Source organism: Natrix helvetica, assembly GCF_964273705.1.
Source record: "Natrix helvetica genome assembly, chromosome: Z".
In the NCBI taxonomy this organism is placed as follows: Eukaryota; Metazoa; Chordata; class Lepidosauria; order Squamata; family Natricidae; genus Natrix; species Natrix helvetica.
This window is the reverse complement of record NC_138554.1, coordinates 140,718,681-140,738,099: the sequence shown is the minus strand read 5'-3', so window position 1 is coordinate 140,738,099 and position 19,419 is coordinate 140,718,681. Positions and strand designations below refer to the sequence as shown.

The window sequence follows — 19,419 nt, the reverse complement described above, 5'->3', positions numbered from 1 at the left end:
CAAGCAAAATTAAAATTATATAAGGTGTACTTTAGTCCAAAAGAAGCATGTCTGGTTGAAGTCCTCCCCTCTTAAAGCAGGCAAACTGGGGGATTCTAGGAGTGGAAGTCCACACACCTGTCACGTTTGACACATACTGCTCTAGCGTTTGATAAATGCACATTAAAATGTTGACCTGTGACCATGGCAAGATACGGAGACGAATCTTCTTTTGCATAAAGTTTTTTTTAATTTCTTTAACATGTCAAAGTTTTATTTTCAATTAAACAGTGTGTTGTCCGGGTGCAAATAGTTTGAAAGGTAGTAACCACGTTTACCAGAGCTGAATCTTCAAAGCTGACTTGTGAACAAAACCATCTCCAGTGAAGAGAAGCAATTTCGGAGGAAGCCAATTCCGCCTTCATTTCGGTTGTGAAGACAGAAGCCGGACAAACTCACATCTGCTCTCCGAGGTTGTGTGAAAGCGGCCACTGTGAGGGCCCAAGAGAGGAAGACAAGACAGATTTGAGAACCAAAGAAGGCACAAAGTGCTTTCTTTCCCTCCCTGCCAGATCCATGGAGCCAGTCCTCGTTTAGTGACCAAAATCACAACACTGCTGAGAGAGCGGCACTTACAACCAGTTGTTGCTAATGGCAGCCCCAGCGGTGCTGTGCAAATAGTTCTCCACGCACCACCATTGGTTTGCTTTTTTTCAGTGCCCGCTGTAACATCCAGCGGTTGCTAAACAAATGGCCATAAATAGAGGACAGTATACCTATATTTATTGATGTAAATCAAGACCCACCACTGAAGCTATGCCTATATTTATTTACTCAGTAAACATTGTACAGATATTTAGCCTCTTTTTTAAGTCTGCCTCCATGTCTGAATTTACATGCAAGTTAAGGAAATGAGCTTCCTGTGGGAAGAAAAAATCTGATCTTATATTTTTTTCCCCTGTGATGGTCGGAAAAAAAAAGGCAGAAAAATAGATCTGGTGACACAATGCTAATTCCAGGCTCCACGTCAGACAAGGACTACCCGGTAAGAAAGGTCATCTTAAGACGGCGAGCAAAATTCGGGATCCATATTTTTTTGGGAAACCCCCAACTCCCACTTGTCGTTACCTGAGGAAGAACCAGAAGGGCCGGGGATGATGGTAATTGGTGTCTCACATCCCGAAGGGACCTTCAACGAGACAAGCACCTTGGTGAGGAGAGATGGTTAGATTCTCCTAGACAAAAAAGAGAGAACTCAAATTAGAAGGAAGAAATATTTCCAGGCTGAATTACATTAGTCCTTGGTTAGTGACCATCGTAAACACGAGTTAGTTGCTGCAATGGCAACGAAAAACTGGACTTGCGACCGTTTTCCACACAACCTTAGCAGCAACTGACTCATATTTATGACAGTCACAGCGTTCCAGGGTCACCTGCTCCCCTATTGTGACATTCAGTCAACGGGGAAGCCTAGATTCTTACAACTGCAGGGATTCACTTAGTGACCGCAACAGGAATAGTTGCAAAAGGGATGGGGGGGAGGAGAATCATTTGGCAATAGGAATGTAGTCGTAAGGCAAGGATTATCTGTTGTCCGGGATTTCTATAACCTCTCCCTGAAAAAGGGCGGGGAGAGGCCTCAAACCGTCCCGGGGTTGTTTTTGCAAACACAACAGGAATGATCAGGGTCATTGACAAGACCCAGCCACGCTGGAAGGTTTGCGTACTTGCGACGGCTTCCGACGCAGATCCCCCAAGTCAGCAACTCCTAGAAAATACTATTTTACCAAACATTAAGGAAGACAAACCAAGAAAAAGGCAGAGAAAGACCCACAACAAATGCAAATTTGGTTTGCAAAGGGTTGTGGTTTTGCAACGCACAACCTACAGTCACACAATTTGTGGCCTTATTGTCAAGTTCCTTCTAAAAGCCCCTCTTGGAAAAGAATCAAGTCTGCAAAAATTACAGCTACTCTTTGACTTACGTTCATTTAGCGACTGTTGGAAGTTAAAACGTCATCGAAACAAGCGAATCATGAGGAGTCCTCGCACAACAACATACAACCCATGGTTGTGCGGGCCAAATTCGGGGGATTTCGCAAAATGGCACCAGTTGCCATCTGTGACCTCCCTGTAGCCATCACCAATAGCGGAAGCTGGATTTGCTGTATGCCCACGTGATTCACTTAACACCCATGGCAAAAATTGGGTGCAACTCCCTTAGCGACCGATGAGCTGTGTCAGAAATCCGCATCCCAGTGGTGTTTGGTGAAGCCAAGTGTTCCCTGCATACGGAGAGGAAAAGAACACAACATTACAACACTATGCACTGTCCCTGTATGGGCAGATACAGATGTGAAGTGTACGTGATAGATATATATTTAATATCTATTTGCACGTGTATAGAAATATCTATGTTTATATATCTACCTATATACACATTTACCCGTATATATCTCTATTATCTATAGATTAGATAAAGACATATTAAATAAGACACCACATATATATCCTATATCATCCGTCTATCATCTATCTATCATCTATCTATCTATCTATCTATCTATCTATCTATCTATCTATCATCTATCTATCTATCTATCTATCTATCATCTATCTATCTATCTAATCTATCCTCTATCTGTCTGATGGATATAGATATATAGATACAGGAGATATGGATAGATGATAGACGGATGGATAGAGATTAGATAGATGTGTGTTCATACCGATCTACACTTTCATCCCCAAACACGTACGCAACGCACGTGCGCATACACAATTCCCGCCGCCCACGAGTGGCTTCTAAACCTTCACAGCTTTCACTTTAACAGAGACGATCAAGTCACTAGTCCTCAGCGACTTGTCTCCCCTCCACCACTACCCCAGTCCCGGGCCACGTGGCCGTCTGCCTCGGCTCCAAACCCGCCGGCCTAGAGAAGCTCCACTAAGTCCAAAGAAGCCCACGGGGAACGGCGCCGCGTGGTCTGCTGGGGATTGTAGTCCGGCGGGAAGGGAGGTAGGCCTGGCCAAGCGGCCTCCGGTGCGAGGTCAAAACCCGAGTCTTTCGGGGTCAAGAATCCCCCCCCCGCAACCCCGCCGGAGACTCACCCGCATGGCCGCACCGAGTCCGGCGGCCTTCACCGATCCTCCGCTTCGGATGGAGGCAGAATGATCCACGTTGCAGGGCGTCCAGCTGCTCCTCTCGCCATTTCTTCCCTCGGCACTCTTCCATCGCTCCGCCCCTTCTGCGCACGTGATCTGCCGCGATCAATGGGCTTCTGGTTTTTCCTCCCGCTCTCGGGCGCTCGAATAGATTCAGCCGTTCGACCAATCACTAAAAGGGGCGGGACCAAGAGAGGGAGCATGAGATGCCCACCTTCAATGAACGTGTACTTTTTTCCTCCCGCCCTAGGGCGTTTAAAGTTCGGAATGAACCAGGCGCGTCCAACCAATCACGACTGAAGGGGGCGGGAGCAAGAAAGGGAGTATCATCTTACTATTTCCGGTGTTACTTGACGCCCTCAAAGAGCGTGTAGTTTTTTCCGGCATTTCAGACTCTCGAAGAAGGAATGAATTAGGCGTCCAACCAATCACGATCGAGTTTCGGACTCCAGCGGTGGGACGGAGGATAGACTTACTACTTCCGATCTGAAGTTGCATTTAATAGAGAACAGACAACATGATGATGATAATAATATTTACTATCTATAATAATAATAACACCCACCAGCAATAATAACAATCAATAACATCAACAACCAGCAATAATTTTTATTACGGATACTTTCAATATATTATTTGCTATAATTCTATAGAATATTAATGTCCTCTGAGGAGCTAATATAGATTTTATAACTTCTTCTAATTCCTGTTGGTGAATAAAGAGTTCTATACCATCGAAACCTTTCTTATTTTTCATAGATCTACGTCTTTATTTGAATAGTTAAGCTACTCTGAGCTTTTCTATAAAATCACAGATTTATGTATCGGATACACTATTCTCCTTTATTAATATTTATACTATCCCGAAACTTTTCTATAATTACATAGCATATGAAAATATGAAAACATTATACCGTACTTCTCCCCATTATTAATATTTATTTTGTCCATGAACTCTTCTACTATTTCATATAGTTATGTCTTCGTATAAATATTTATAGTACTTGGAACCTTTCTAAAATTTCATAGATCTTTGTCTTCGGATGAATATTTATACTATTCTCCTTTATTAGTGTTTATACTATTCCGGAATCTTTTTATTATATCATAGATCCATGTCTTTAGATGAACATTTATACTACACCGGAATCTTTCTATTTTTTATTGATCTACCTTCGTTAATTCGGGATTGGTTCGCGCATGCGCTTCGGGCCTCCGACAAGCCGGCTAGCCTTAGTCTCGTCTCCTCTGCGGAGGACTGACGTCAGTCCTCCCCTTACCGAGCGTCGTTGCCGGGCGTGAAGGAGAGGAGAGGCGCGCGCGGGGCATGCCGGGAACGCCGCCGACGCCCAAGATGGCGGCAGTATTGAAAAGTTGGTGCCGGGGCGGCGGCGGCGGCGTTTTTTCGAGCTCGGCTTGAAGCCTCTGGGGCTTTCCCAAGGCGGCGATGGCGGGGCAGTGAAGGGCGAGGGGAGCCCGGCGGGGAAGATGCCTCCGGGCCCCGCCTGAGACATGGAGGAGGAAGGCAAGAGGGGCAAAAAGGTAAGAGGGGCGTGGCCTTTGGGCCAGGGGGAGGGGCTTGCTTCTATGGAGGCGGGGGGAAGGCTTCTGTAGGCGGTGGCTTCGGACTACAGAGCCCATCCTCCAAAAGGGTGATCCACTAGACCAGAGAGTATCATAAAAGGCTTCGGACTACAGAGCCCATCCTTCAAAAGGGTGATCCGCTGCAGAGTCTGTCGTCAATGGCTTCGGACTACAGAGTCCATCTTCTATCATTGTGATCTGCTACACAGTCTATTATCAATAGCGACTACAAAGCCCATCCTCTAAAAGGTCGATATGCTATAGAGCCTGTCACCCTTGGACTACATAGCCCATTGTCCTCTCTGCGACTTGGGCATCCTGGCAGGGGAGTTGTGCTGATTGGGCTTTTGCTCCCCCCACCCTGAATTTGGTCGGACTACAGAGCCTATCATCCCAAATGGTAATGGACTTGACTCTATTGTCCTCAATGGTATTGGTCTACGTAGCACATCATCCTCTCCACCTTCGGCCTTCTAGCAGGAGAGTTCTGCTGGGTACATTTTCTCTCTCCCCCCCCCCAAAAAAAATTGGTTTTGAACTACAGATCCCATCCCAAATGGTACTGGACTCTAGAGACCATCATCGTCAATGGTGTTGGCCTATATAGCCCATCGTCCTCTCTGCCTTGGGCTTGCTGGCAGGAGAGTTGTGGTGGTTGGGCTTCGCTCCCCCCAAATCTGGGCTGGAACTGTCATCCTCAATGGCGTTGGACTACAAAGCCCATTGTGCCCTCTACGACTTGGACATCGTCGGGTTGCAGGAGGGCTGGGCTGGTTGGCCTTTGTTCTCCTCCCCCCTCCTCCCCCCCACATTTGGAGTGGCCTTGGAGCACACACAGCCCTTCATCCCAAATGGACTAGAAAGTCCATCATCCTTGCCACCCCTTGGGCGTCCTGGGGGATGGTGGACTCTGGGGTTCGTGGATGGAGGAGCTGCACTGGTTAGACTTTTTTCTCCCCCTCCCCTCTCCTCCAAAAGGGTGATGGGCTACAGAGCCCATCATCCTCTGCGCCAGGGCATCCTTGGTGTGCTGTGCTGGTTATGTCTCCTGAGTTTCAAGGTTCCTTCCCCTGGGGATGGGACCTTTGCCTGCATGACAAAAATAGATCCGATAGCCCATTTTCCCCATAATTCTAATTAATGAATTTCTATTCTTCACTCCAAGAGATTCTCTCCCTCTTTTCTTCTCTCTCTCCCTCTTTTTCTTTCTTTTTCCCTTGTTCTTTCATTCTCCCTTTATCTCTTATTCTGCCTCTCCCTCTTTGTCTCTTTCTCACATTTCTCCCTCTTTCATTGTCTTTCCCTCATTTTCTCATTCTCTCTCTCTTATTCTGCCTCTTTTTTTCTCTCTTTCTTTCCCCCCTCCATCTTTCTGACTTTTTCCCCTCTATTTTTCTTTGTTACTTTCCCCCATTCTCTCATTCTCATTCTTTCTCTCTCATTCTTTCCCTCTTTCTCTTTTTCTCCCTCCCTCATTCTTTCATTCTCTCCCCCACTCTGTTTCTTTCTCTCTCACTCTTTTTTGATTCTCTCAACTCTTACTTTCCTTACCCCCCCCCCTCATTCTCTTTCTCATTCTATCTCATTCTCTTACTTTTACAATTACCTCGGGACTAGAACTCCCAGTCTCCTGGTTCCTTGGTCAGCACAATGTCCATGAAGTTTTGAAGGTGGATATTAGATGGGAAATTTGCCAACCACCTTGACTGTACCAAAATGGAATGAATACGGTAGATAGATTGATATTTTTATATTGTTAAGGGTCTGTTTATATATACATACATACATGCATGTATACACACATACACATACACACACACACACACATATAAAGGATGTGGTATTACTGACAACCCTCATAGTTTTTCACCCTTCCTGTCGATCTATTGTGGTTACAAACGCCACAAATAACAAAATTTCTTTTCCTTAGTAAATGTGTTGGCTTTTCCCTAGGAAAATTTTTTAAACGCAAAAGCTTGGGTTTTCCAGAATGAAATTTGCAAAGGCAGAGAGTCCTTCCAACATTCATATGTGTCATCCAAACAAATTTCATGCCACAGTCACACACAAAAAAAATAATAATCTGTGAGATGAATCCATTGTCCCCTCTGCCCCTACAGATGCAACTAACTGAAGCTACCTAGATGTAGCTTTTTATTTTGTAACAGCTAATCTGAAACGAGATCAAGATCGTTCCAATTAATTCTTGCAATTAATTCTTGCAATTAATTCCTGACTGGTTTCCCTTGTGGAACGGAAATCATCCTTCAGGGTAATTGTGTACATTTCTGAATTGACATTTTGGTGTGGGGGGAAGATCTACCCGATCATAACCGGCTTACGACTACAATGGAAATGCTAAGGGAGACAGTTGTTCAGGGAGTTTGTCCCAGTTATGTGACCTTTCTTGCCACCGTTAAGTGAGTCACCGCTGTTGGTCCACTAGGAAGCTGGTTGTTGAGTCGATGTGGCTTCCTGCTTGAGAGAAAGTCACAAAAGGAGGCTCACATGACCCCAGGACCCAACAACGGTCCTAAATATGAACCAGAGATCCTTTCGTTGCCTTGCTTAACAACGGTCACAATTGTGAGTCAAGGATAGCCGGAATGATGGCTTGTTCCAAAGGACGTAGGATAGTTTAGTGTCATATTTCTCAAAGTCGGCAACTTGGAAGATGTGAGGACCTATCATCCTTTTAAGACAGAGGGACTTCAACTCCCAGAATTCCCCAGCCAGGTATCTCAGGAATTCTGGGATTCCCCCCATGGCTTAAAGTTGCTGAAGTTGAGAAACACCAGCTCGGTGGTTAAAATAGCTGATCGGGAGCAGTGAAATCTAGTCCTCCCGCATCTCATTAGAGATTCTCATTAATTCTCTTTCCCCGTTGGAAATTAAAAATATTTTGTGGCTTGCCTAAAGTCTACACAATTCGTTTGATATTTACTCTCAGTATGTTGGTGTGTATTGTGTTGGATGGAGTTTTGTTGAAACATCGAAGAACCCACAAGTGTTGCTTAAACTCCTCCTGAGAGAATCTTGAATGCTTCGGGATTCTCATTCGGTCACGTTTAAATCCTTGGTCGCTCACCGTGGTCTTGTGCTGCCGTTTGGAGACCCTTATGATACACTCAGATGCTCTTTTGCAAAGGTTTGAGCACCCCAACCCCTCCAAAAACATCTCACCTCTACAGTTGTTTCCTTGGGGGAGTATCTCGGATTTTTTCCCCTCGCCGACAGCTGGTTGTTGCGCTCACCAGCTCCATCCGTAGGAGGAAGCTGTGGTTTTTCTGTATCCGCTCTCACTCATGAGAAACAGTTCTCAGTCAGCCGTCGCTTTCTGCAAATGCGCGAGTCTTATCTGCCTGTAACTCTCTGGTAAGACCATTCCAGGTAGTTCCACTTGCAGAGGATAACGATGGAAAACGAGGTAAGGGCTGGTGATCGTCCCGTCGTCTTGCAGGAATGGCAAGAAATGGATTTTTTCTCTCTTCGTTGCCCCCCAATCCATCTCTCCCTGCCCATCCGAAACTCCCCACTCTTGCTTTCGTCAACCCACTCTTCCCCCTTCCTTTACTTGCAGCCTGGGATCGTCTCCCCGTTCAAGCGGGTCTTCCTGAAAGGGGAGAAGGGGCGCGACAAGAAAGCCCAGGAGAAAGTCACCGAACGGAGGGCGCTGCACACGGTCCCTTTGGCTTTGCCAGATCGCTTCGAGCCGGACGTCCTCTTGAATGACTACATCGAGAAGGAAGTGAAGGTAAGGCTGACCTCGTCTTGAGTGGAAGGACGTTTGAAGGGGCTCATAGAGCGGGAAGGGACCTTGGACGTCTTCTAGTCCAACCCCCTGTTCAGACTCCCCATTCCTTCTCTTCCTTTTCCTTTTCTTCTCCCTTCTCCTCTTCTCCTTCTCTTCCTCCTCCTTTTTCTCCCTTCTCCTCTTCCTCCTCCCCCTCCTTCTGCTTCTCCTCCACTTCCTCCCTTCTCATCTTCCTCCTCTTTCTCCTTCTCTTCCTTCTCTTCCTCCTCCTCTTCCTTCTCTTCCTCCTCTTTTTCCCTCCTCCTCCTCTTCCTTCTCTTCCTCCCTCTCCTCTTCCTTTTCTTGCTCCTCCTCTTCCTCCCTTCTCCTCCTCTTCCTTCCCCAACCCCCTGCTCCAACACAGTGACCCCCATCCGGAAGGTCCAGCCGCAGGGCCATTGGGAGGGTTTGCCAGGTGGCTTGACTCCTGTCTACGTTGAGGAGCCCAGGTGGACCACACAGATAATCCTCAACTTACGACCATGGGGGGGGGGGAGGGTGGAAGAGAGAAGAAAAATTTCGAAGGTGGGTCTCGAATGGAGGACCTCCAAAACTAATACAGGTCATCCTGTATCACAACCGCAACATTTTTGGTCTAAGACAACAAAGCACTTTTGGGTCTATTTTACGACTTCCTCTCCGCCATTGTTGCGGGAATCAGTGCGGTGGTTAAATCAGTCGTTGTTAAGCAAACAGGGGAATCATGTAACACCCAACACCCCCCACACCCCCCGAGATGCCACGACCGTCCTAAATATGAGTCGGTCTGAATTTTGATCCCCTGATCACAGGAGAAAAACTGGCCTCTTTTTTTTCAGGGCTGTCATAAGATCAAATGGTCACTAAGTGAATTGTTTCTCTTTCATTGTAATTTTTTCCCCCTTTTTCGTTTTTCAGTATTTGGGCCAAATAACGTCGGTTCCGGGATATCTGAATCCTTCCAGCCGTACCGAAATTCTTCATTTAATCGACACTGCAAAGGTAGGCGACCCTTTTCGCCCGCAAGTCCTCGACTTAGAACCGTTCCAAGTTATGACGGCGCTGAGGGGGAAAAGCACAACTTGGGAGCATTTACGACACTTACGACCGGTATTATACACCCTTATGACCGTCACAGTGTTTTGCCGCCATCAGGGAGATCCAAATCAGGAGGCTTGGCAACTGACTTGTCTTTACGACCGTGGTGGTGATGGGTCATGTCAAAGGGGAAAGCCGGACTCTCTTAATGACTGTGTGACTAATTGAACTGCTGCAGCGATTCACTTAATGACCTGAAAGATTGTAAAATGGAGCAAAGCTCACTTCCTAAGTCACCCTTAGTCACAGAGATTCCGTGCTCCATTGCCATCATACGTCGAGGACTTCCTGTGTTCTCAGTGAAACTATCGAGAAATATTTATGATTTGATCATCCCGAGGTAGAGAAGGGTTCATTTAGTGACTGAACTTACGAACGCGACTTAGGATCATGTTTCACACTTACGACCATCGCAGCATTCACCGCAGCAGTCAGGAAATCCAAGCTTGACTCATACTTACAACGATCACAGCGTCCCCCAGGACTCACATGATCCCCTTTTATGGTCCCTCAACAAGCCAAGTCAATGGGAAAGCCGGATTCACTTAACGACCGGGGGAATTAATTTAAGAATGGCGGTGATTCACTTAAGAAATCGGGCAAGGAAAGCCGTAAAACGGAGCAACTTTCCCTTATCCCACGTCCCTCTTAGAAACATATATTTTGGGTCGTAAATGTATTGACTTTTGCTCACGGTTAACAATCTCATTTGAGTTTCCGTCCCGTCATAAGAGGACATTTCACAACCTAATACAGCCAGTCCTCGAACCTACGACCACAACAGAGCCCGGAACTTCCATTGCTAAGAGAGAGAGATTTGTGAAGTGAGTGTAACTCCATTTAACCCCCTTCCTTACCACCATTGTATGGTGAATCCCTGCAGTCGTTAAGCAAGGGATGCGGTTGTTAAGTGATTTTGGTTTCCCCCTTGACTTTGCTGGTTGGAAGAGGGATGACTTGAGCCTCCCCGGGATGCTGCGATTGTCATAAATACGAGTCAGTTGTCAAACGTCGGAATTTTTAGCGTGTCACTGTGGGAATGCTGCAATGGTCATAAGCGTGAAAATCAGTCAAGTCATTTTTTTCTAGCAACTTCAAACAGTCAGCTAGAAGGGGGAACTTCACTGAGAATAACTCCTCCCCCTCCTCCTTTCTAGCACTGATGACATTCCCTAGTTGGGTCATGAGACGTCTGCAAGAAAACCACCAAGCTCAGGGAGCACCAAGGACGCAACACCCCTCCCCCTCCTTTTCTTCCTCCTCCTCCTCCTCTCCTTCCTTCCTTCCTTCCTTCCTTCCTTCCTTCCTTCCTACCTACTTACCTACCTACCCTGACACCCACCCTGATGACGTTTCCTAGTTAGCCCACGAGATGTTTGCAAAGAAACCGCCCAGACCAGAGAGTACCAAGGTGCCCATAGTCCTTTTCCTCTTCTTCCTCCTCCTCTCCTTCCTTCCTTCCTTCCTTCCTACTTATCTGCCTACCTACCTACACACCCACTCTGATGATGTTTCCTGGGTGGGTCATGAGATGTCTGCAAGAACACCCCCAGCGCAGAGAGCACCCAGGACCGCCAAGGTTTCCATGCTTCCTCCCTTTCTCTGAGAAAGACCCCTGCTTTGGGCCGAGCCCCTTGGCGGAGGAGGGGGATCTTCCCTCCCCCTCCCCCATTTTCCCACCGTGAATAGTTTGGGGGAACCGTCCTCAGAGGAAAAGAGACGGATGCCTTCCGACCCCCCTCCCTTCTTTCTCTCCCCCTCCCACAGAGGGCTCACCAGCTTCCCGGCCAACTGACTCACGAGCACGACGCCGTGGTCAGCGTCTCGGCTTATAACGTCAAGCTCCTCTGGCGCGACGGCGAGGACCTCATCCTCCGGGTGCCCATCCACGACATCGCGTCAGTGTCGTATATCCGAGACGATTCCTCCCATCTGGTGGTCTTGAAAACAGGTAGGTGGGGAGAAGGGGATCGAAGCGAGTCCTCGGCTTTACGACCGCCATGAGGATATGTCTTTCCGTGGCTGAGCGATAAGAACAGGTCATAGCTTGCTTCAGGAGCTTTATCACCCTGTCGTTAAGTGAATCCCTGCAATTGGAAGCGGGCGAAAGTCACTTCGCCACTGTCTTCCTTTGTAACGTAAAGCATCGTTAATTTGAAGACTACCTGGGACTACCCAAGACAATTGCAGGCTGGAAATGTCTTTACAGGGCCTACATTGGCTTCTGTTACCTTTTTTCTCCCTGGTTGTTAAGCGAATCATGACCGTCATTAAGTGAGTCATGTATCTACCTTTCCTTCTCTCTCTCCCATCTATCTATCTATCTATCTATCTATCTATCTATCTATCTATCTATCTATCTATCTATCTATCTATCTATCTATCTATCTCCCCCCCTCTCTCTTTCTTTCTTTCTATATCTATCTCCCTCTTTCTCTTTCTTTCTTTCTTTCTTTCTTTCTTTCTTTCTTTCTTTCTTTCTTTCTTTCTTTCTTTCTATCTATCTATCTATCTATCTCTCCCCTCTCTCTTTCTTTCTATATCTATCTATCATCTATCTATCTATTTATCTACCTATCTATCTATCTATCTATCTATCTATCTCCCCCCCCTCTCTTTCTTTCTTTCTTTCTTTCTATCTATCTCTCCCCTCTCTCTTTCTTTCTATATCTATCTATCCATCTTTCTCCCCCCTCTCTCTTTCTTTCTTTCTATATCTATCTCCCTCTTTCTTTCTCTTTCTTTCTGTCTATCTCTCCCCTCTCTCTTTCTTTCTATATCTATCTATCTATCTATCATCTATCTATCTATCTATCTATCTATCTATCTATCTATCTATCTATCTATCTATCTATCTATCTATCTATCTATCTCCCTCCATTGATCCATCATCCATCCATCCATCCATCCATCCATCCATCCATCGCTGATGACAGTCCCTAGTTGGGTCCTGAAACGTCTACTAGGAGGTGGGAGGGGGGGGCGTCTCCACTCACAGCCTCCGTTTTTTCTCAGCTCAGGACCCCGGCATCTCCCCCAGCCAGAGCCTTTGTGCCGAAAGCACCAAAGCTCTCACCTCGGGCTCTCTCTCGGAGAGTGGCGTGGTGCCCGTGGAAGCCTGTTGCCTGGTGATCCTCGCCACAGAGAATAAGGTTAGATCCTCGGCCCCGGGCGATCTGCGGTTTTCTTTAGGGTCCTCCTGCCGGAATTGCCCTCCAATATTTTTAATTTATTTTATTATTAAATTGATATGTCCCTCCTCCCCGTCTTCCTGCCAGTGGGCTACTGACCTCTGGCTTTTATGTCTAAGGCTGGACTAGAATTCACCGTTGCCTGGTGATTGGCCCAAAGTCACCCAGCTGGCTTTCATACCTAAGGCAGAACTAGAACTCACTGTCTCCTGGTTTCTAGGCCCACATCTTCCCCACCCTACACCAAACTGGCGACGTACATTTCCAAGATCCTGGTTTGTCTTAGGTTTCTGCCGAGGACAACATAACTTGGTTCCCGAGAAGATCATGTGGGAGGGTTAGATCTTCCCTCTCCTTTAGTGACCGAACCGTCATCTTCCGAACCCAGCTCCCAGCGGTCCCCAGTGCAATTCCCCCCCTCGAGCGTACCACCCCGATTGAGCCCCAGATTCCTGTGGCTAAGTGAGAAATTCGCTCTGTGAGTTCTGTCCCGTTTTATGACTTCTCCTGCCCCGTTCATTCAGGCAATCCCTGCCATTGCTCAATTAATCCACGGTCGTTAAGGGAGTCAGACTTCCTTTCGTTGCAAAAGGGGAGGGGGGCTGCGTGACCAGCAGGACGCTGCAACCATCGTAAATATGAATCCGTGGCCAAATGTCCAAATTTGGTTCCTGTCACCTTTGGGGCTGCCACAACGGTCGTAAGGGCAAAGAAGGGTCCTTTTTTTTGGGGGGGGGGGCGTCATAACTCAGAACAGTCACTAAGCAACGTGTTTTAAGTCGAGTGGACTTCTTGTGTTACCCGCTCTCTGCGTACCGTCGATGGACCGCTTTCTCCTCAGTGTGGTAGGTTTCTACCAGAACCTCCATTTTCTGGACGTTCTTGTCTTCTTCTGAAGGACTTCTTGGATGTCCACCTCCTCACCTCCCTTGGGTTCCTCCTTCCTCCAGGTCACGGGTGAGGAACTCTGCTCCCTCCTCAGCCAAGTCTTCCACATCGTTTACACAGAATCTACGATAGACTTCCTGGACAGAGCCATCTTTGATGGGGCCACCACACCCACCCGCCATCTCTCCATACACAGCGGTAGGAGCACCTCTTCTGGAGGCCCTTGGATTCATGGAGCAGCCATCGAGATGGCGTCTCTCCCTCCCACGGGTGGGGACAAGAGGCTTCCTCCCTCGAGTCAGGTTTTACGGGTGGGACGTTGGATCAGGAGGTGGAGGTGGCCTGTTGAGATTCCTCAGGAGAGATCTTCTCCAGAACGTGGTCATAGGAGCTGTTAGGGATGTAACCCTAGACTTAACAGGAACGTACATAGTTGGAAAGATGGAGGTTGAAATGATGGGGGATGGGCCCTCGGGGGTTTACTCTCAAGAAAAGAGAATATTTGTATCTCTGAGCTGGGGGTGGGTGGGGTTCTTGCAGACGTCTCTTGACCCAGCTAGGGAACCTCATCAGTGCTAGATGGAAGTGGGGTGAAAGTAGTAGTAGGAGAATGGAGGAGGAGGAGGAGGACTGTGGGATCCTTGGTGCTCTCTCAGCATCATCTCTGACTCCTTGTTCTTTTGCTCCTCCTCTTTCCTCATTCTACTTCTTCTCCTCCTCCTCCACTTTGTCCTCCTTCTCCTATTCCTTGTTCTTCTTGTCCTCCTGTTCTTCCTCTTTCTCATTCTTCTTGTTCTTCTCCTTCTCCTCTACTTTGTCCTCCTTGTCCAGTTCCTCCTTTTTCATTCTTCTCCTTGTTCTCCTTCTTCTCCATTTTGTCCTCCTTCTCCTCCTCCTCATTCTTCTCCTGTTCCTCCTCCTCCACTTTGTTCTCCTTATTTCATTCTCCTCCTGTTCCTCCTCTTTCTCCTTCTACTTCTCCTTGTTCTTCTTCTCCTCCACTTTGTCCTCCTTTTCCTGTCCTCCTCTTTCTCATTCTTCTTCTCCTTGTTCTTCTTCTCCTCCACTTTGTCCTTCTCCTCATTCTCCTCCTGTCCCTCCTCCTCCTCCTCCTCTTCCCTCCTCCCCCGTCTTGTCCCCGTTCTCATTCTCCTCCTATTCCTCCTCCTTTCTGTTCCTTTTAATCTTCCTTGTGCTTCCTCCCCTCCTCCTCCTCGTTCTCCTCCTCTTGAAGTGCCCCTCCCTCCTAGAAGGGAAAAATTTCAGAAACGAGGGGGAGACCCCTACTCATAACCTTCGTTCCCTGTCGGAGAGCGAGGGTCTCCAAAGCTCCACAGATACTCCTTCCGCAGGAGAAGCTCCCGAGGGGCTTCTGCCCAGGGTTTGCTGTCAGAAACGACCGTCTCGTGGGGTGGGGGGGAGCCTGAAGCCCCCACCCACCCCCTGCACTGTTCTGAAGCCCGGTTCTCCCCCCACAGATGACTCATCGACCAAAGTGGACATCAAAGACCCCTATGAAACGGAAGCCAGCACATTGTGAGTTCCATCCCCCTGGGGAGGGTCTCTCATCATCCCTACAGGTCGACCTCGACTTATAACGACCGACATGGGGGCCCCAGATTTTGATTGCCGAGACCATGGAGGGACTTTTGGCTCTGTTTGACGAGCTTTCATGGCCACCGTCATTAAGCAAATCACTGCAGTTGTTCAGTGAGTCAGGCGGGTTTTAAGCGAAAGGGGGTCACGTGACCCCCTCCTTCGGGACACTGCGACCTTCATAAGTACGCACCAGGTTCAAAGAGTCCAAATTTTGACCACGGGACCAGAGAGATGCAGCGATGGTCATAAGTGTGAAAAATGGTCATAAGCCTCTTTTTTTTAAAAGAACTGTTTTAAGGTCCAAATTTTAATCACCTGGCCATGGGGGGATGCTTCAAGCGTCGTAAGTGTGAGGACTGAGTGAAAGTCCCTTTTTCAGTGCTATTTTAAGTACTGAAGTTTGATCCCATAACTATGGGGGTACTGCAGGCATAAGTGCGAGGACTGTGTGAAAGTCACCTTTTTTTCGGTGTTACTTTAACCACCAAATTTTGATCACCTGGCCATGGGGATGCTACAATCGTCGTTCGTGCGAGGACTGTCTGAAAGTCACTTTTTCAGCACCGTTTTAAGTGCCAATTTTGATCACGTAAGCGTGGGGATGCTTCAAGCGTCGTAAACGTGAGGACTGTCTGAAATTCACTTTTTCAGCACTGTTTTTAGTGCCAAATTTTGATCATGTGACCATGGGGACGCTGAGGAGGTCACGGGAGGAATGGCTCTAGGCCACTATTTCCAGCACCATCGTAACTTTCATCACTAAGCAAATGGTCATAAGTCAAGAACAACCTGGACTGTCCCCGATGAGGTTTGCTTTGGATGTGTGGCTGCGTAAGTACTCCTCGTCTTGCATTTAGCGACCATTCCAAGTTACGACGGCACTGAAAAGAGGCATTTTTTGCACTGGCAACCTTTGTGGCATCTCTATGATCCAAATTCTGACTCATATTTATGACGATCGCAGCATCCCAGGTTCACAAACTCAATGAGGAAGCCGCATTCATTTAACGATGGGGTGACTTACTTAACAACCGCAGCACAGGAGGATCAGAGAAATCCATACAAAGGTGGCAAAATGCATTTTAAACGTCTCACCTAGTGACCAAAACACGAGTGGATGCTCGGTTGCAGTCGTACATCGAGAACTGCCTCTATTATTATTATTATAATTATCAATAAGTTTTCTCACCAAATGGAATTGAAATGGAGTACAGCTATCGGACAAGGAGTCCTCGACTTACGACATTGGGAAACCTAGTTGCCATCACTGGTCCCAAGCTGATTCGAGGCCCAGGCCGCCCCTTTGGAAGGTCCCGGAATCACTTGTGTGCGTGTCTCTCCCCCCCCCCCCCGTGTCTTTCCAGCTCTTTCCCAGAATCCTTGGATACGGCTGGAAACTCCCCCACCTCCTTCTCAGCCCAGCCGTCACCCCCCGCCAAAACAGCCAGTGACAGCGAATTAAGCACAACAGCCACGGAACTCCTGCAGGACTACATGATGACGGTAAGTGGAACGAGAGACGCCCCCCCCCCAGAAGAGTAGGAAGGGATCTTGGAGATCATCTAGTCCAACCTTTTTCTCGAGCAGGAAACCCTTGTGGAATCATACAATGGCAGTTAGAAGGGACATTGGAGGTCATTTAGTCCAACCCCCTTCTTGAGCAGGAGATGCTTACAGAATAAACCTGATTTTGAAGGGACCTTGGAGGTCATCTAGTCCAACCCCCTGCTGAAGAAGCAGATTCGGCATGCTTTAAAAGGGGAGGACCCCCAGAATCCCCCAGCCAGCTTCCTTATGTTTATAAGAAAGGTCTAGTTTCCACAAACCATATGTGTTGAGTTTAATTCTTGGAGAAAACGGACAATCTACCTTGTACCATTTATTGAAACCTGGTTTACTTCCAATGTTGGTTTGTCTTTTCATTTGAATAACCACGTTCCTCCTCCGTTCTAGTTACGGACAAAGCTTTCCTCGCATGAGATCCAACAGTTTGCCATGCTTCTGCACGAGTACCGCAACGGAGCCTCCGTCCATGAGTTTTGCGTCAACCTGAGACATCTCTACGGAGACAGCCGGAAATTCCTTCTGCTGGGTAACCTTTTCCCCAACCTGTGTGGGATTCTCTCCCCCCCTCCCCAATTAATTGGAATTGTGGGTAGTTGGCTATCTTGGCTAGTTGAGTTGGCTTCAACCGTGGGGTCCTTGGTGCTCTGTGAGTGTGGTGGTTTCATGACAGACATTTTATTGCCTGACTAGGGAACACCATCAGGGCTAGGAGCGAGAGGGGTGTGTGGAATGGAGGAGGAGGAAGGAGGGGGGGAGTCCTTGGTGCTCTCTGAGTTGGGTAGTTTTCTTGGAGGCGTCTCGTGACCCAACTAGTAAACATCATCAGTGCTACAAGGGAGGGGGGACTGTGGAGAGGAGGAGGACGACGACTATGGGGTCCTTGGTGCTCTCTGAGCAGGGTGGATTTTTCAAGGTCCTGCGTTCGAGTCCACCCACACCTTTGACAGGCCTTCTCCGCTGAGTTCCCTGACCGCCTTCTTCCTCCTCCCAAGGTCTCCGTCCCTTCATCCCCGAGAAGGACAGCCAATACTTCGAGAACTTCCTTGAGACTATCGGTGTGAAGGACGGACGGGGGATCATCACGGATAGCTTCGGGAGATACCGGTGGACAGTGAGATCCGTCTCCAACTCCACCACCAACGGCAATGGCGCCACCGGAAGCTCCGATGACCAGTCGGCGCCGTCGGAGGGCGACGAGTGGGACCGGATGATCTCCGACATCAGCAACGACATTGAAGCCTTGGGGTGCAGCTTGGATCAAGATTCGTCGTGATCTGGGCAAGGACGCCGAGAGACATTGGAACTTCCCATCCCCATTCTGCCCCCTTTTCTTTCTCCTCGGCCTCGTTTCCCCAAAGTCCCCCCGAGACTCTCAATCCCCGGCCGTTTCTCCAAGCACGGGTGCCCATCGCTCTGTGTCTGTGTGAGTGAGTGGATTGTGGAGAAGCCACAAACCCCAGGAAGGAAGCTTCTCCGGAGGGGGGTGGGGGTGGGGAGGCTATCTCCTACCCGTGGTCTTCTGAACCTTTCTACTGCTTGCATGCCTGTCCGAATGCGTGTTCCTGGACATTTCTTGCTGTTGAAATTCCAAGTGGTTGTCCTTACATTTCAAAAGCAGGAGGAGACCTGGCGGAGAAGCTGTTGAGGCGCTCTACAGCTCCATCCGATGAAGGGAGGGGAGGTGCTCCTGTTGACACCAGCCGGCTGATCTTCCCGGGAGTCGGTTGGGACGTCCATAAGTCTGGTGGGGGGGCAGTGAATTCAAACTCGGGGCTCCCTGCGGGCAGGCAGGGTTGACCTCAGGGAGGGTAGAGAACTCTCAACCAGGTCTCCTTCAAGACGAGCCGCAGCTCCTTGGCTCGTCCACGTGGGTCCAAACCTTCCCCGATCATGGCCAAATTTGGTCCGTTCCAAGCAGCCAGACCTCAGTGAGGAACCTGGCCTCCCTCGCACAAGCAGGATGATGTGGGTGTGGGTTTCATGGTGGACTTCTATTAAGAGAACCAACTGAACACGAATGGGGGACATTTGTAATCCTGGTTTATTTTTTATTTTTTTAAAGAGCAAGAAGGAGAGGGAATATATACATATGTACATGTGTTGTATATATTATACATACAAATGCACAGATATTTTTCTAAGCGTGTTTCACGCCACCAAGAGCTCTCCTGGCTTTGATAAACTGACATGTATGCTCTCTTAGCCCTTTGGGGAGACGGACATCTGTGTCTTTATTTTTGTTTTAAAAGCGCACCAAAGATTGTCGGGTTGTTGTGTTTTCTGTTAAACACCGGTTTTGAATTAAAAAAAAAGCTGGCCATGGAAGACCAACCACGATAAGGGACTCGAGAACTTCTTAGCTTTACATATCGGGAAACTGACCAGGATACGGGCCGGTTTTGTGTGTGTGATATTGAAGGCCGAGGTGGGAGGCCTCCAAGGTTGGCTCACCTCACGAAGTTGCAGGTGGTCCTTCACTGGAGGTTTTTAAGAAAACATTGGACAACCAGTAGTTCGAAATGGTAGAGGGTCTCCCACTTGGGCAGGGGGTTGGACTAGAAGACCTCCAAGGTCCCT

At 48.1% G+C, this 19,419-nt stretch overlaps 1 protein-coding gene and 1 long non-coding RNA gene across 3 annotated transcripts; one reads left to right on the top strand and one right to left on the bottom strand.

Annotated features, from left to right (window-relative positions):
- Positions 1 to 206: 206 nt before the first annotated feature.
- LOC309401849 lies at positions 207 to 3,254 on the bottom strand. The gene is made up of 4 exons (XR_014176807.1): positions 3,091 to 3,254; positions 1,965 to 2,264; positions 1,108 to 1,214; positions 207 to 470 (listed from the first exon to the last, which is right to left on the bottom strand). It is a non-coding gene; the product is annotated as an uncharacterized lncRNA (long non-coding RNA).
- A 1,197-nt stretch (positions 3,255 to 4,451) lies between these two features.
- CCM2 (CCM2 scaffold protein) lies at positions 4,452 to 19,105 on the top strand. Of its 2 annotated transcripts, none has more exons than XM_081932685.1 (10): positions 4,452 to 4,686; positions 8,309 to 8,482; positions 9,419 to 9,502; positions 11,366 to 11,549; positions 12,614 to 12,750; positions 13,740 to 13,875; positions 15,156 to 15,213; positions 16,641 to 16,779; positions 17,230 to 17,368; positions 17,835 to 19,105. In XM_081932685.1, exons 1-10 carry the CDS (start codon positions 4,657 to 4,659, stop codon positions 18,113 to 18,115), a joined length of 1,362 nt encoding a protein of 453 aa, XP_081788811.1. In that variant the 5' UTR covers positions 4,452 to 4,656; the 3' UTR covers positions 18,116 to 19,105. The 2 variants fall into 2 exon arrangements, with proteins under 2 accessions (XP_081788811.1, XP_081788812.1); XM_081932686.1 differs by lacking the exon at positions 4,452 to 4,686 and adding an exon at positions 6,884 to 8,155.
- Positions 19,106 to 19,419: the final 314 nt, after the last annotated feature.